The 18,113-nt window shown below is 36.1% G+C and overlaps 1 protein-coding gene across 4 annotated transcripts in view; it reads right to left on the reverse strand.

Moving 5' to 3' along the window:
• Positions 1-1,131: 1,131 nt before the first annotated feature.
• ZNF260 (zinc finger protein 260) overlaps positions 1,132-18,113 on the reverse strand; it is a 72,742-nt gene continuing 55,760 nt past the window's right edge. Inside the window, exons 1-3 of one of the 4 annotated variants that reach the window (XM_042969015.1) lie at positions 17,462-17,926; positions 15,495-15,708; positions 1,132-5,650 (exon numbers count right to left, since the gene is read on the reverse strand). In XM_042969015.1, coding sequence (XP_042824949.1) covers positions 3,976-5,205 — 1,230 coding nt within the window. In that variant the 5' untranslated portion in view covers positions 5,206-5,650; positions 15,495-15,708; positions 17,462-17,926 and the 3' untranslated portion in view covers positions 1,132-3,975. Of the gene's footprint in view, positions 5,651-15,494; positions 15,709-15,948; positions 16,060-17,461; positions 17,927-18,113 lie in introns of those variants that run through there. The other 3 variants (XM_042969014.1, XM_042969016.1, XM_042969013.1) reach the window with 3 other exon arrangements.

Raw genomic sequence — 18,113 nt, forward strand, 5'->3', positions numbered from 1 at the left:
TCCAACTATCAAAGAGTTTTTGTATTTTGAGAACACCATCTTCATTTATATAGAAAGAAAACTAGAATAGCCAATAGAACTATGAAAAACAGCGAGGACTTGGTCTAATATGCAGTATCAAAATGCAGTAAGGCTAGTGTTAAATCAGTTTATCAGTTAATATAGTATTAGTATAGAAGTAGAAAAATAAATTAGTGAAATGAAAATACAGAATAGGTTTTGGTACAAGTGAAACTACAGGCAGTTTCAGTTGAATGAAGAAAAGATCATATGGTTAAAGGATCACATAACTGAGTCAGTTAAATAGGAAAAGGATGGTACTGGTAAAAACAACAGGCCTTTCTTACTGACCCATGTGTAGAAAGAGAACCTTAGATTTGCCTTCATACCAGTTTCCTTGAAGAAAATACTACTGTAGATTCATTTGTATCCTGTACCTAGATGAGGGAAGAGCTGTGAATTGGCATGAAGACATGGCTAGCCTATATGACTAAGGTATCCTAAGTCTTGGGAAAACAAGGTAGCAGCTTCCCTGTGCTTAAGTGGGTTTCAGTCTTACAACTGGGTGTGCCCCATGTGATGGGGGTACACCATGCAGATGCAGCGGTGGGTTATAGTAAGATATCCTGGGTGAGAACGTTGTTTCCCAGGGCTTAGGTGAACTGCACCCATTCTGACCTTTTCTCCCTTCAGCAGTACATAGGTCCTCGAAGCTATCTTTGCTTGGGTAGTTACAGTATTGTAAAGGTGGTTTTGTTGTTGTTGTTTTGATCAGGACAAAGCTAATAATAAACCTAATGTTGGGTTAAAGCCTATTCTGTTTTTTTTGATTGCCAGTTCAAATCTGTGATTGCTGTTGGTGGACACTGCAGATTGGTGTCAGAACTATGTGACTGACTGCTGAGTAGATGGGTTATTTTAACAAATTGTGCTTGTATAACTGGAAACCCATCTGGAAGAAAATAACAATGAATCTTCATTTTATAGGACGTTAAAAAATAAATTCTAGATATATTAAATATTTACATATTGAAAAAAGTAAACAATAAACAACTTGCAAGAAAACCTAAGAAAAATTACATATACAATCTAGAGATTAAAGTATCTTTTTAACCAATCCGTAAGCTTAGAAAAAATACATATCGATTACACAGAAATTTAAGATATTTTTATGGAAAAATATTTTTATGACAAAAATTAGGCAAATTCCTAACGTCTAACATATAAAGAGGTCTTCAAAATTGACAGATAAATAATCCTATAGGAAAATGAGCCAACAATGCAAAAATTTACAAAGCAGCAAATCTAGGAGCAGTTGAGGTGTATGCTCATCAGACAAACATAAATTTAAGTAGTATATTACCATCTATTGCAGGGTTAGAGGAAAGATGTGTTTCTGAAAATGACTGATATTATCTATTAAAATTAAAAAATAGTATATGTCCTTTAATCTAACAATCTTTTGCCTCAGAAATAAAAACATCTGAAATTTAAGGTCTGATTTTAAGAATGTTAAAAAAAAAATGTTTACTGTAGGGTTGTTTGTGGTGGCAAATAACTAGCAACAAGTTGAATCAGTAGGGAATATCAGAGTAAACTTACAGTATACAGTATCCCAGGTGTTACTCGTCTTACTCTATCTGACTATCGTAATCATTGTTGCACCTTGGCACCAACCCACTGCAGGCACCAAAAGGTAATCCTCCTAGTTTGGTCTGAATTAAGAGTTCTAAATTGCTCTGGTGACTTCAAAGGTGTACAAATGGAAGGGCAAAACACTTAAGAAATACAAGGGGAATGTTTAATGAAGAATGGAAGAAAATAGAGGATAATTTAGATTCATGTAAACACATAAACAACCCCTGGAATTTATAATCTTAAGACCAATCTTCAAAACTGCCAATAAGTGGTGTAGTACTATGGTTTTATTAGCATTTCATTATTTTGTATTTAAAAGAAATTTATATATTTGACATATGCCTAAGGTTTAAATATTGCATACTCATTTTTATCACTTCAAAAAGAGCACTAACAACTCTTTATTTGTCAAGTTGTTGTGGAAAGGGATCAAGTAAACAAAAATTGGCAAAAAGATTTGCTTCACATAAAACAATACTGTTTAGGTCTCAGATCTCTTTTAGCACCATTTTCACCAAAGAAACAAACAAACAGGGGATTTATCAATTATATCTGGCAGAATAGAGAATAAAAATGTCTGAGGTTAAAATTGAAGGTAAAATGCAAGAGTTGAAGTTTTACTCAGTGGCATATTTAAAAATTTAAGAGTAACTTGGTTTCTTCATTTTAAAAATATCAAATTATTAATGCTAATACTAGTTATGTGGACTCTTAAAATTTCTGATGTTTCAGTAAAAACTAGTTCTTAGTAGTATCAAGTCTGTGCAAGTATTATTAAATCATATGATTCTTAAATGTATGTAACCCACTTAACCTGTTGCAGAATCATGCTTTAATTTCTGAGACCACACATATTAGTGATGTGACATGCAAGAGTACATTTAAATAATTTAAGCTACCATCCAATTAAAAAAAATAACTTCTAATAAAGGTATGATTTTAGAAATATTTTCTATAAAATAGTAGCATCTGCCTGGGATTGTGAGTCCATTATTACATGTACTGCATGTACAACTTTCCTACTCCTATCTTTATCTTTTTTAATTTTCAGGAATAGCACAAATAGAACACATATATTACCACAACCCAGAGTTAACTAACATTTTGTTATATTTAGTTGGAATCTTTATTTCTTTTTAATGATGGTATTTAGATACAAAACTGAAATATCCTTTAACAACCATGCTTGGTCCCATTTCTTTTCTGCTACCTTTCTTTCTAGAGGCAATCACTTTTGGGAAATGAGTGTGTATCCTTCCAATCCATTCTTCAGTTTTCCATAAAAATGTTCTTCCGTAACTAATGCTTAATAATAGTGTTGATTTCATTCAAATTCACAGAGCTAACGATTATAACATATTGATCTCTTCATTTTTTTCACGCCACATGATTTTTCAGGTCTTTCTATTTATATATATAATCTGTTATACTTAACTACTAGAGAATATTCTACTGTGTGCCTATATCACATTGTATTTATCCATTTCACAAGCAACACACGTTTCCAATTTTTTGCTAATGTAATTCATGCTGCAATGAACATAAAGATACATGACTCCCTAACTTAAGTACATGTATCAGTTTCTTGGGTATATGCATATACACTCAAGAGTGTGTGTTCTGGAATCTATTTTAGAAATTCTTTCCTACTGGAGGTTTTAAAAACATTCTCCTATAAAATTCTTATGTTACCAAGTTTTGCTTTTTGCATTCTGGTCTTTACAATACTTTTGGATTTCATAATAAATTCTTTAATGTATTACTATGGCAGAGATCCAATATTTTTTCCACATGAAGAATCAGTTACCCTGAGACCATTTTTTGAATCATCCATAATTCCCCTACCAACTTTTGTTATCATCTCTATCAATTACCAATTCCCCATAAAGGCATGCATGTTTCTGAATACAATATTCTGTCCCAATCTTTGATTTCTATGAATGCATCAAGAACAAATACTTTTGATTACATCTGTAGCAAAAAATTTTAAAAATGACAATTTTGTCTCTTAATTTAAAATCCTTATACCTCTCATATCTTTGTCTTAATGCATCAGGTAGGCCTTCCAGAACCATGCTGCTTAGTGTCCATGACTGGATCCATACTTACTTCAATGAGATTGCTCCTAAAAGTACATCATTAACAATGTTTGCTGTGGGAGTTTTGGGAGCATAGGTTTTTAAACTATGATACTTATTAAAATTGTTAGTATTTAAGTTTTGATTTGTTGAAGTATTTTCCACATTCAAGCCACTTTATTATAAAATGAATTTCTGGTATACCATTAAGTCTGAGTTTTGCTGAAGCTTTTCCTAAATTCAAGGCGTTTATCGAGCTTTAGTGAGTATGAATTCTCTGGTGTCTAATATGATGTGACTTCTGGCTAAAAGCTTTCCCACATTCACTACACTGATAAGGTTTTTCTCCAGTATGGATTCTCATATGCAGAGCAAGAGTTGAGAACTGAGAGAAGGCTTTTCCACATTCATTACAACCATAGGGCTTTTCACCTGTATGGCTTCTCATATGAACAGTAAGAGATGAGCTTTGACAGAAGGCTTTCCCACATATTTTACATTCATAAGGTTTATCCCCCGTATGAATTCTCACATGTACAATAAGTGATGTGATTCGAGAGAAGGCTTTTCCACATTTATTACATTCATAGGGTTTCTCTCCTGTATGAATATTGTGATGTTTAATGAGGTATTGCTTCTGCCTGAAGATTGTTCCACATTCATTACATTTATAGGGTTTCTCTCCAATATGAATTTTCTCATGCTCAGTGAGATTTGATTTGCCACTGAAGGCTTTCCCACATTCTTTACATATATAGGGTTTCTCTCCTGTATGACTTCTCTGGTGTCTAATAAGGCTTGACTTCTGAATGAAAGCTTTCCCACACCCCTTGCATTCATAAGGTTTCTCTCCAGTATGTATTCTTTGATGGATAATCAGGTTTTCTTTCTGGCTAAAGGCTTTTCCACATTCATTACATTTAAAGGGTTTCTTTCCACTGTGGATATTCTGATGTTTAATGAGGTACTGCTTCTGGCTGAAGGCTCTTCCACATTGATTACATTCGAATGGTTTCTCTCCTGTATGGATTTTCTCATGCTCAGTGAGATATGATTTGCCATTGAAGGCTTTTCCACATTCCTTACATGCATAGGGTTTGTTTCCAGTATGATTTCTCTGGTGTTTAATGAGGCTTGACATCTGAATAGAAGCTTTCCCACACTCATAGAGTTTCTCTCCCGTATGATGTTTCTGATGAGAAAGGAAGTTTCTCTTCTGACTGAAGGCTTTTCCACATTTATTACATTTATATGGTTTCTTTCCTCTATGACTTCTCAAATGTAGAGTAAGGGATGAGACTCGAGAGAATACTTTACCACATTCAGTACATTCATGTGATTTTTCTCCAGTATGCATTTTCTTATGCTCTATGAGGTTTTCCTTCAGGCTGAAGGTTTTTCCACATTCATTACATTCATGAGGTTTCTCTCTAGTATGAATTTGATCATGCTGAAGGAGATCTGCTTCAGGCTTCAGGCTTTCCAACATTCTTACCACGCAGATATTTTTTCCAACAAGAATTCTTCAGTATTTCTTGACAATGTGACATAGATGAAAGCTTTTCCACATTCACCAAATTCATAGGTTTCTCTCCAGTATTAATTCTCAGGTATCTAATGAAGCTGAATTTATGATGAAAGACTTACATTGCTTATCCTGAGATTAGACAATTACAGATTGGGATGAAACATATAATATCAATTGTATTCTTAATGGTTCTTTCTTAGCTTCACTTATATTTGAGTATAAATTATGTTCTGAACTCTCATGTAGTCGTAAAGAATCAACATCTGTCCTCAAAGGAAATACTTTTCTGTTATGCCCAGGTTTTCTCGGTTTTTTCTAAACTATATTTTCATGGAGAAAGATGAGACTTAACTCTCATGTCTTCCATGATGAGTCTTCATCTATTTATACATTTCCCAGACCTTTTCTAAAAGGGAATAAAAACAAAATCATCATTGAAAAGAGCTAATAACTGTAAAATATTTAGTGCCTAGCATGTAGTAAATATCCAATAAAGTGGCTATCATCATCATCAACACTAACACTTGTGATTTTTTCCAGTATTTTTAACAAAAATTTTTAAATGTGGTATTGTAAAATAGACTCTTTATTTCAAACCTAGTCCCACAGTAAAAAGAAAGCTTAAATACAAATAACATTCACAGGAACATGTAGTTTAAACTGTTTTTATTTTTATTATTTTTTTAAGTTTATTTATTTTGAGAAAGAGAGAGGGGGAGTGTGTACACGAGCCGGGGAAGGACAGAGAGAGAGGGAAAGAGAGAGAATCCCAAGCAGGCTCTGCACCATCAGCACAGAGCCCAATGTGGGGCTCGAAACCATGAACTGTGAGATCACGACATGAGCCGAAGTCGAGAGTTGGGAGGCTTAACCAACTGAGCCACTCAGGCACCCAGCTCAAACTGTTTTTAAATGTAACTTTTGCATTTTATAAATCAGTAAAATAAAATATAAAGAACAGGTAACAAACAGGATGAAAAAACAAACACACAAGATTGGGAGAGCCTAAGATGAAAGGATAAAAAATAAATAGAATTATTAAAGAGGACATATGGTTAAATAAGATATTTATTCTGTATCTTCCTGAAACTCCATTCAAATGATAGTACGAGGATGAAGGGAATATACTCATAAACACTGCAGAGGTTGAGAAGACACCGGTGGATGAAAAGATTTAGGAAATTTTGATAGGAAAGCAAATAAAGAACTACAAATTAACAGCAGAATCAAGTGGCTTAAATAAAAAGCCAGCAAAAGAGGATGCTACCTAGAAGCAAGTTAATTTGTGATACAGCTGTCAACACAAAGGCTCTATAACTGGAGTGACTGGGTAAGAGTAGAAGGTGGAACTTATAAAATGATTATAAAAGCAGCAGCTTATGTACCTAATTCTCCTAACTGGAAGGACATAGGAATTTATTATCCAAAGTATAACCAGGAGCCTCCAAACTTAGTGATGATAGGCAAAGTAGATACTGAAAAGAGGGAGTAAAAATTCCTATGTAGAATAGGGTTCCAACCCCTTTCTACTGCTGCTCTTTAGAAATGCTGGTGGTTGGTGGTGTCAAACAATAGATGGGTTGGTTTCTTTTTTCTTTCTTTCTTCCTTCCTTCCTTATTTTTATTTATTCTGAGAGAGAGAGGGAGAAAGAGGGCACACAAGGGGCAGAGAGAGAATCCCAAGCAGGCTCCACATGGACAGCACGGAGCCCCATGCGGGGCTCAAACTCACAAACCATGAGTTCATGACCTGAGCTGAAATCAAATCAGACACTCAACCAACTGAGCCGCCCAGGCACCCAGGGAGGGTTCTTTACTGAAAAAATGAAAAGGTCATGAAAACACTTACAGATATTCACATTTGGAGTCATTTAAAAGAATCATCTAGGTATCGGACTAAATGCTGCATAGTGAAGCCCACCATTTTACAAGCCCCAACCACGCACAAAGATTACAATAGTGTTTCTGGTACCTCAATGTTAAATTTTAACATAGAGCTAAAGATCACAAAAAAATGATGAAAGCCCTAATGTGAAAGCTAGATCAAAACAAATAGGAAAAAACAAGGAAAGGAACAAAAGAAACACACACATAAACAATACTGTAATTAGTATCACAGAAGCACTGAAAACACAGAAATATCAACAGAGTTCTTTTTCTTTTTTTAATTTTTTTCATGTTTATTTTTGAGAGCAAGAGAGACAGAGTGTGAATGGGGGAGTGCAGAGAGAGAGAAACACAGCATCTGAAGCAGGCTCCAGGCTCTGAGTTGCCAGCACAGAGCCCGACATGGGGCTCAACTCATGGACTGAGATATCATGATCTGAGCTGAAGTCGGATGCTTAACCAACTAAGCCACCCAGGCACCCCTATCAACAGAGTTCTATACTGAAGTGCTTATGTTGAACTAAAAAATTCAACAGCTTAGGGGAAAAAATTCCAGGAAATCTCCCAGAATAATTAAAAAAAAAAAAAAAAAAAAAAGAATGGAAAGAAGGGAGAAAGAAATAATGATTAGAAAATTAGTGGGTTAGTGGAGGCGTCTAAGAGGTTCAAGATCTCTTAAAGGAGTTCCAGAGAAAATATGAAGAAAAATTAATACAGGAAATTTTCTAAATCCCATCTTTCATGTTAACAAGTTGATCATATATATATTTATATACATATATAAAATTATGTATGTATAAAAGATTTTATTTTCAAAAGATTTTATTTTTATTTTTTTAAATGTAGTTTAGGGGCACCTGGGTGGCTCAGTCGGTTGCGGGTCCAACTTTGGCTCAGGTCATGATCTCACGGTCCATGGGTTCGAGCCCCACATTGGGCTCTGTGCTATCAGTTCAGAGCCTGGAGCTTGCTTTGGAGTCCGTGTTTCCCTCTCTCTCTGCCCCTCCCCCACACATGCTCTGTCTCTCTCTGTCTCTCAAAAAATGAATAAATATTAAAAAAAAATTAAAAAGAAATTAAAAAAGAAAAAAATGTAGTTTAATGTTTATTTATTTTTGAGAGAGAGAGAAAGCACAAGCAGGGGAGGGGCAGAGAGAGAGGGAGACACAGAATCCAAAGCAGGCTCCAGGCTCTGAGCTATCAACACAGAGCCTGATGCAGGGCTCAAACCCATGAACCAGGAGATCATGACCTGAGCCGAAGTAGGACCCACAATTGACTGAACCACCCAGGCACCCCAAAAGATTTTATTTTTAAGTAATCTCTACACCCAGAGTGGGGCTTGAACTTACAAACCCGAGATCAAGAGTCGCGCGCCCTACCAACTAAGCCAGCCAGGCACCCCCAAGCTGATAATATTGTAAAATGGTTAAATCAAAAGTAGGTAAAATAGATGTATAAAATGTGAGAATAAACACCAGTTTATTGAGTTGAAAGTGGTTGCCTATGTGGAGGAGGAACTGTGGGTGACGAAGGATGGTGCAAGCATAACTATAATCCTATTTCACTTTTAAAAGCCCCTACGTGTTATACCTGCAGAGATGTCCTTGAAGACCTGAGCCTTTTAACCTGAATTGATCTATAATCGTATAGTAACTATAGATAGTACTCGTTTTATCTAGTCTCAGTTAAGTTTCACATGGCTAAACAGCAAAGTACATATTAATGAAAAAAAGTAAAATAGGCCAGAAAACAGCCATTTTTGCCTTGAAATCTGATTTACTGCAGTGTTTTGATTATTGATACTATCATTTCTAGATATAGAAACTGTCGTTGCCATCAATTTCAGTTTTCATTTGTTTTCTTTCTATCATTATGCCTGAAATGACTGGCACCAAAGCTCTTCTTTTGTGAAGAGCTCTTGTCTTGTCCTCACTCTCAATCCTTTCTTTTATAAATGTTTTCTACTGGCTGCAAATCTTCAATGTTATCCTGATCTGTCCTGTCCCTCTCAAACTTTTATCCTCATTTTCTTTTTCTTTTTTTTTTTTAAGATTTTATTTTTAAGTAATCTCTACAACCAACATGGGGCTCAAACTTACAAACCTGAGATCAAGACTTGCATGCATGCCTCCTCATTTTCTTATAAATCATTGTAAGAGCTGACTCTAGTAATATACTGTCACTCACATCAATGCTATAATTTCTAAAATTAGAAAACAAAAACCCTCAACCTTTACTGCATGCCATAGGCAAAAATTTACTCAAAATGAATTAAAGACCTCAACATAAGTGTTAAAACTATTTCTTTTATAAAGAAAAAATGGTAGACTTAATCAAAATAAAAAACTAATGCCCTTCAAAAACACACTTAAAAAAAAGAAAAGCCAGACTGGTAGAAACTGATGAAGGGCTCATATCCAAAATATATAGAACTCCTAAATCTCAGTAAAAAAAGGTAATCTAATTTATAAAATGGGTAAGAGACTAGAAAAGATATTCACAAAATCAGATATATGAATGGCCAATAAGTACATTAGACGTTCATCCAAACTAGTGATCAGAAATGCATATTAAAATCCCAGTGAGATACATTACACACCCATTAAAATGGCTAAAATTAAAAAACTGCCATTCCAAGTGTAAGAATGTGAAGCAACTATCTCTCAAAAAACTGTAGGTGGGAATGAAAAATGATACAGCTACTTTGGAACATAATCTGAGTATTTTATAAAGTTCAATATATACTTATTCTGTGCAGCAATCCCATTTCTAGGCATTTATTAAAGAAAAATGAACATATATGTTGACACAAAGACCTAGTATATGAATGTTCATAATAGTCAAAAATGGAAATAATCTAAATGTCTATCAATGACAAATTATATCCATACTTATAATAATAATCAGCAATAAAAAATGAAATATTCATATACATAACATGAATTAATCTCAAAAATGTAAAACTAAATCAAAGAAATTAAATGCTAAAGATTATGCAGTGAATGACTACATTTATATGAATTCTAGAAATGGCAAGTCCTAGTAACATAAAGCCAATTAGTGATCACCAGGGATGAGGGAGGGGTATGGCTCTACAGCAAAAGGGCACAAAGAACTGTTGATGGATCTGTTCTATATGTTGGTTTTGGTGTTGGTTTTATGACTGTATACAATTACCAAATTTATCAAATAATATACTAAAGGGGTTGACTTTTATGGAAATTATACCTCAGTAAAGCTGAAAAAGTAAATCTTTCCACACCTGAAGCTCTACAACAATCACCAGTTATTTGTTAATCACCTTCTTTGTGCTCAAGACTGCAGATAACAAGGGTAAAATACCAGCTTTTGTCTCAATGAGCTTCAATGTAGGTCTTAAACATGAAAGGGAAAAATACAAATGTAAGAGAGCATATACTTAGAATTCAAGTTGCTCTGGAAACTATAATATGCTTTGGGAATAGAAGATTAGAGATACTGGGCTAAAAGTGATAATGAAGGGACATTTTAATAAAAATGAAGCCCAAGGGTAAATGATGGATAGGACTTTGATAGATGGCTCACTGCACAATCAAAGACGAAGATGCAAATAATTTCATATATATGAATGGGGAGGGAAGAAGAGTACAACTGATACTATTTAAAACTGAAATAATAATCACAATTATCAACAGTGTGGGAAAGAGAGGAGGGAGACTAAAAATACACTAAAGTATAAAATATACGTCATTCCTTAGTGAGGAGTAAAGTATAGTACCTGAAGAAATGGAAGGCGAAGACTAAGAAAGTTATGAATATAAAGGCAACCAAGAGAATATAACAAAATAATTATTATAATAAAATATAACAAACTTTCCATTATTTTCAGAAGGAAAGGCATATGTACTCAAGACAAGGAAATCAAAGATCCTATAGTAAAGGATAAAAAAGATGAGGTCAAATTTAAAACAGAACACATAATATTAAATAAAAGAACCAATACTAACCATACTGTTCCTGTCAATAAATACAACTAGAAAAAAAAGAACTATTAAAAGAAAAAGACCATGACAGGCTCATACAGATAATTCTCAGGCTCCAACACACACTTCCTGAATCAAGAAAACCTGCAGGTAAGGCCTAGCAATCTGTATTAAAAAGCCCTCTAGGTGATTTTGACACACGCAAAGGTTTAACAACTGACATAATAAAACCTACCTAAACTCTCTGTAAGGTACACATCTAAAACAGGGTGCCTGGGTAGCTCAGTTGGTTAAGTGACTGACTCTTGATTTCAGTTCAGGTCATGATCTCACCGGTTCATGAGACTGAGCCCTACATCAAGCTCTGGCACTGACAGCACAGAGCCTGCTAGGGATTCTCTCTCAGCTCTCTCTCTCTGCCCCTTCCCTGCTTGTGTGCATGTGCACGTGTACTCTCTCTCACTTCTATCTCTCAAAATAAATAAACATTAAAAAAAAACATTAGAAAAAAGGAAATTTTCACTTGTAAAATTCAAATTAAAAAAAAAATTTAATGTTTATTTTTGATAAAGAGACAGAGCACAAGCAGGGCAGGGGCAGAGAGAGAGAGACAGAGAGAGAGAGAGACAGAATCCAAAGCAGGCTCCAGGTTCCAAGCTGTCAGCATAGAGCCTGATGCTGGGCTCAAACCCACGAACCGTGAGATCATGACCTGAGCTGAAATCGGATGCTTAACTGACTGAGCCACCCAAGCACCCCTCACTTGTAAATTTCAAAATATACTGGCTTGAACAAACACTTTGGTCAAAGATAAAATTAAAATAAATTGCAAAACATTCAGAAATATTCAGAAAAATTCAAAAACAATGTATATCAGAGCCTATAGAACACATTTGAAAAAAATGCTTGGGTAAGTTTTAACATATATGTTTACATTATTCTAAAAAGAAATAACATAGGGCACCTGGGTGATTTAAACTCGGGTCATGATCCCATGGTTCGTTGAGATCTAGCCCTGCATCAGGCTCTGCAGTGACAGCACAGAGCCTGCTTGGGATTCTCTCTCTCCCTCTCTCTCTCTGCTTCTCCCCTGCTTGTGTGCGTGAGCTCGCTCTCTCAAAATAAATAAATAAGCTTTAAAAAAAATAAAAAGAAATAACAATAAAATAAGCATTCAAACCAAGGAATTACAATAAGGAAAAGTAAATGTAAGAAAAAAAAAAGTACAGATAAGAAAAATTAATTATTACAAACAAAATTTGAAATAATAAATCCACAAGTTGATTCTTAGGGAAAAACTAAAGAGGAATAACAGCAAAATTATAAAAATAAAAAATGATTACTTGGAAATAACCATAGACAGAAAAGGACTGTAGAGATTATTCGCTCACCTCCATACAAACAAATTTGAAAACCAAATATTACCTATGAAAACTGAGACCAAAAAAGACAAGAAACCTAAACAGTAAAGTAGATATAGAAAAAAAGAGACCATTGTTATTTTATTACCCCAGTAGATGGTTCAAGATGTGGAATTTACTAAACTTTTACAAATGACAGTAATAACATTTATTTAAAATTTTCCAATTCTTAAATTCATTATATTTGCAAAAGTATGATGTAGAACAGATCAGGACTTAGCCTACTATATTCCTAACTAAAGAAAACGCAGAAATGACATCTTGGTAATTAACACATCTCATATATTTTTTTAAAGTTTATTTATTTATTTTGAGGGAGACAGAGATAGCGGAAGTGGGGGAGGGGCAGAGAGACAGTAGAGAGAGAGAATCCCAAGCAGGTTCCGCATGGGCAGCACAGAGCCTGATGCAGGGTTCAAACTCACAAACTACGAGATCATGACCTGACTCGAAACTAAGAGTCAGCTTAGTTTCGAAACTAAGCTGCTTGCTTATCAGACTCAGCCACCCAGGTGCCCCCCCACCCAAATATTTTCGAAATAGAAGTCAAAATACTCTAATCCTAAGGAAACTATTTTTGTGCTATAATGCCTGACTTGAGTAGTTGCAGCAGAGATCCTAGGACCTACAAAACCTGAAGTATTTACTATCTGGACATTTACAGAAAGTTTACTGGCCTCTTGCCCTACAGTGATCATTTCTCCCTTCTCTACTTGGGTGGAACTAGGATGCACTGTTGACCCGTTTCAACCACAACTAAATGATCAACAGAACCTGGAGGAAATCTGGATCATTTAAAGGATCACAAAGACCAAAGCTACCATGCAAATCTTCATTACTCACCACATAACTGTTATGTGACCAGGAAATCAATTCTTATATTCCTTAAACCAGTACATTTTGGGGTTTATTATAGTCACTTAGCTTTACCATGATTGATACACTTTTTAGTCCTGTCTAATGCTTTACAATATCATGTATCTGTAGATACCTACTCAACTTGGACACCGTAGCATGAAAGTAGTAACAGACAGTAAGAAAATGAATGGACGAGATGCACTGAACATGGCCATGTTTCAGTAAAACTCCTTACAAAAATACATAGTAGGATGTAGTTTGCCAACTCCTGCTCTAACACGTCACCATTTTCACAGAATACATTTAAGAGTTTGGTTGACATTTGAGCATTCTGATATATATTTTGAAAATATTTAATCACTAGACTGGACCTCTTTCCTCAACTGATTCACATAACCACTTGCTACTCAAAATCTGCACTTAGATGTCTAATACGGATCTAATTTACCCTGCCCCAAATCAAACCCTTGTTCTCCCAAACCAACTCCCAAATTCTTCTCATCTCGTTAAATAACCTTATTTTCTCAGTTGTTCAAGGCTTGAGCTCAACCCTTGAACAACTCTCTCCTAGGTAACACACCCATTATGTTTCCACATCCTCTTGGCTTTATCTTCAAAATACAGTCAGCATCTGGCCATTTCTCATAATTCTCACTAGGACCACCAAAGTCTAAGCCACATTATGTCTTCCCTGTATTATTTAATAGACTCCTCACTATTCTTCTACTTTTGCCTTTGCCTCTTTATATATCTTCTCTCAACACAGCAACAACAGTATTCTTGTCATAGTCAAATCATGTCATTGTTAAAGCCTCCTTGTGTACTCATAAAAACATTTAGAAGAAAGCACATTTAATAGTGGCTGCTTCTGGGGAACAGAAATGGAGAACCGAGGGCCAGGATTGAGGAACCATTCTTTAATTTTCTTTTTTTTTTTTTTCAACGTTTATTTATTTATTTTTGGGACAGAGAGAGACAGAGCATGAACGGGGGAGGGACAGAGAGAGAGGGAGACACAGAATCGGAAACAGGCTCCAGGCTCTGAGCCATCAGCCCAGAGCCTGACGCGGGGCTCGAACTCACAGACCGCGAGATCGTGACCTGGCTGAAGTCGGACGCTTAACCGACTGCGCCACCCAGGCGCCCCTCTTTAATTTTCTTAAAAAACTTTTTTGTTGTTGTTTATTTTTGAAAGAAACTGATTGAGCAAGTGGGGGAGGGGCAGACAGAGAGAGAGAGAGAAAGAATCCTAAGCAGGCTTCGAGCTGTCAGTGCAGAGCCTGATGTAGGGCTCGAACTCACAAACTGCGAGATCATGACCTGAGCTGAAACCAAGAGTCGGATGCTTAACCGACTGAACCACCCTGGCGCCCCTTAATTTCCTATTAAGTATATGTATTGGATTTTAAAGATGATAGTATTATTTTTAAAGAGTAACAGAGTGTGAACTAGTAGGAAGTCAGCACTAATTTCCAGCCTGCTATATTGTTAAAAAGCAAGAGAGTGAGAAATGTTGTGCTATGATAGTAGGTAGGAAGGGAATAAGAAATAATGATAAGGGGTAATATTCAACTCTTAAGATGGAAGTGGGGAGAAATAAAACGTTAGTGAAAGGGAAAACACAATATTTAGGCTAGAAAATTTATAAAATTGAGACTACAAATGAAGTAAAGAGGCTAGCATCCAGAATAGAGGTTACAGGGGCAAGCAGTCCCCCAAAATCTGAGAAAAAAAAAGAGCATGATCAAGCAAGAGAATCTGGAAATGTTATTTAGGTATCTAAAGAATTCCCAGCAACTGTTACTCCAATGGGCTTATAAAAAAACTTGCCTCAAAAGTTTTTTCAGAGGTCGCAGGTTGAGTAACTATAAGAGGGGAGCCTGGGTGGTTAAGCATCTGACCTTCGCTTAGGTCATGATCTCTGGTTTGAGTTCAAGCCTCACATCAGGCTCTCTGCTGTCCGTGTGGAACTGCTCTGGATCCTCTGTCTCCCTCTCTCTGCCCTCCCCATGTGCACACTCTCTCTTTCAAAAACAAACATTAAAAAAAAAAGATATATCATAAAAAAATAACAATGAATCTTTATCCCATTCATCCTTCTGGGTTCCTTCTTACTCACCTGGAAAGCACCTCCTTTACATTTCTTCCTCAGTTATTCATTGCTCTTCTTGTTTAAACTGGTGTCTTTAAACTTCTAAACAGTGACACAGGACTTGGACATTACTCTTGAGGGTCAAAGCAGAATCCCATAATTCACGCTGAGACCAAAGGATCCTTAAGGGATTTGATGGGTAAAGGAAGTGCAGTTCCTGGGGATGCACAAGGAAGCTGGTCTATGAAAAAGAACAAAGTAATGATGACCTTTTGGCTTAGAAGCTGGAGCACACACATACACATGAGCACATTGAAAAAGAGCATTTACACTTTGCATCCTCAGCCAAACCCATTATGCCATTTAAAGCCTCCACACATTTCAGGAATGGGAAACAGAATTTAGGTTATTTATTTTTCAGAATTTAGGTTATACAGAGAAATTACAAGACTGAGTTGTTAAAGTTCTACAGAATCACAACCTGTGCAAGTGTCACTTGTGGCCTTGCTCCTGATTAAAGAGTCACAGTTTTGAATATCATTTTCCCCAATAAAAACATTTTTGTCAGGGTGCCTGGGTGGCTAAGTCAGTTAAGTGTTAGACTCTTGATCTCACCTCGGGTCATAATCTCATGGTTTGTGAGATGGAGCCCCACATTGGGCTCTGTGCTGACAGCATGGAGCCTGCTTGGGATTCTCTCTCCCTCTACCTCTGCCTCTCTACTTACCCCCCTCAAAATAAATAAGCATTAAGGGGAAAAAAAAAAATCTAGGCCTCCAATATGTAATGGAGAATGAATGACAAAAGTCAAAATTACTCAGAAGCTCTTCCCTGACTCAGATATAAGAGGCTTAAAATCTGGCTGGACAGTGTTACTAATTGATGAAACAGGTAATGCAAAGGGGAATGGATGGAGGCAAACCATAGGAGGCGGAGATACCAGAATTAACATTTTGGACACAAAGAACGTGAAGTTCCGGTGTAGCCTCAAGGTGGAGCTGTCCATTAGCAAATTGGACAGAGCTCAACTACGAATGGACATTTGTTAGTCACCTGTCAAGTGAAGCCACAGCAGTGGAATTTTGTTCTTAGAGGGGGAAAAGAAAAAAAAGATAATTCAGAAACCTAGGAACACTAATAGCTAAGGGACAAACAGAAACATTAAGTCACTAATGGAGCTTTTTTTTTTGAGGGGGAGATTATTCCTTGGTTTTGACTGGAATTATACAAATGAGAGTAGTGTAATGGAAGTCAAGGAAACATTCAAGAATGAGGCAGTGATAAACATCTGGAAAGTAATGGACTGAACACAGAAACTGAATCCCTCCATCCGTTAAAAATGGAAATATACAACACAGGCAAGCAAAACTGTGATTCTTACCCCTGCCCTAACTATTGCATCTCCCTCCTCTGACAACCGTTATTTTCTGGGTAAACTTCAAAAGGTCTTTCATTAACACTAAAGAATAATCTTCATATACATAAAAGTTCCTTCATGCACCTATGAATACACATTCTTTTTCCCACCCACTAAAAAAGTAGTATATTGCACCAAACAGGCACACTTTCTTCACAAAATAGCTTGAAGATTTTTAAAATGTAAGATATGTATTTCCATTTGGTCAAGTCTTATTTTGGGTCTTTCATTAACACTAAAGAATAATCTTCATATAGATTTTTATACATTTCTTATTTATTCCTAGGTGTTTTATCTGATTTGTCACTATTGTAATTACTGTCTTCATAACTATTACTGATTACCTTTTTGTATGTACCAAAGCTATTATTTGTGTATATGCATTTTTGTACCATGGTCCTTTTTCATTTTACTGAAAAATATATTAAGCGCGATACAATACTAGAAGGAAGCGTCATTTTAGAAGAAAATTTGTTTCGCTACATTTACAAAGGCCAACCTTTGGTCTGGGGAAACCTGGTCAAATTACGAGTCACTGCCATGTCACTGAGAAACAAGAGAATCTTAAATCTGTTACCTGACATCTCTGAACCAAAGACAGGACATCATCCTTCCCAATTCTATGCTGTCTACGCTAGTGGAAACTAGCTCTCAAAGCTCTTCCTTAGTCCAGGGCTTTTCAAATTGGCCTCACCAAAGTTCCTCCAAAGAACTGAGTCAATACATAGGGGGAGTCTAGACATCTAGAAACAAGTTTTCTGGAAATGTTTACTTTAAAAAATTGTTAATACTAATTTTGTTTTCTACTGCACAATGAGTCTGCTTTTATATAAAAATCGCTTTAAAAATTACTTATCTCTATATCTTAGCCATTTTCCTTTCTTTCAGAAAAGCGGATGCTCCAGAAAGATGCATCTTTATTAATTATTTCAGAAACGAGAAAAGTGAGGTTGAGGTTACTACCCCATAAAGCTCACAATGCCATCCATTCTCACACACTTGGAACCACAGAGTTCTCACACAAGTGGTACCTCTACAACAATCTCATACACTCCGTCATACCCCCACCCCCACCCCGCCGCGGTCCCGCCCCAGTTTCCCCCAGTACCCCTGCCCCCATCCACATAGGCTTTGAACAATGCACGTCATAGAAGGCGATTCCTCCCCTTTAGCCTCTCCAGCCATGTCGCAATCTCCAAGAATCCTCCCCTACAGCCTCCCTGACCAGA

Source organism: Panthera tigris, chromosome E2, assembly GCF_018350195.1.
Source record: "Panthera tigris isolate Pti1 chromosome E2, P.tigris_Pti1_mat1.1, whole genome shotgun sequence".
Classification (NCBI taxonomy): domain Eukaryota; kingdom Metazoa; phylum Chordata; class Mammalia; order Carnivora; family Felidae; genus Panthera; species Panthera tigris.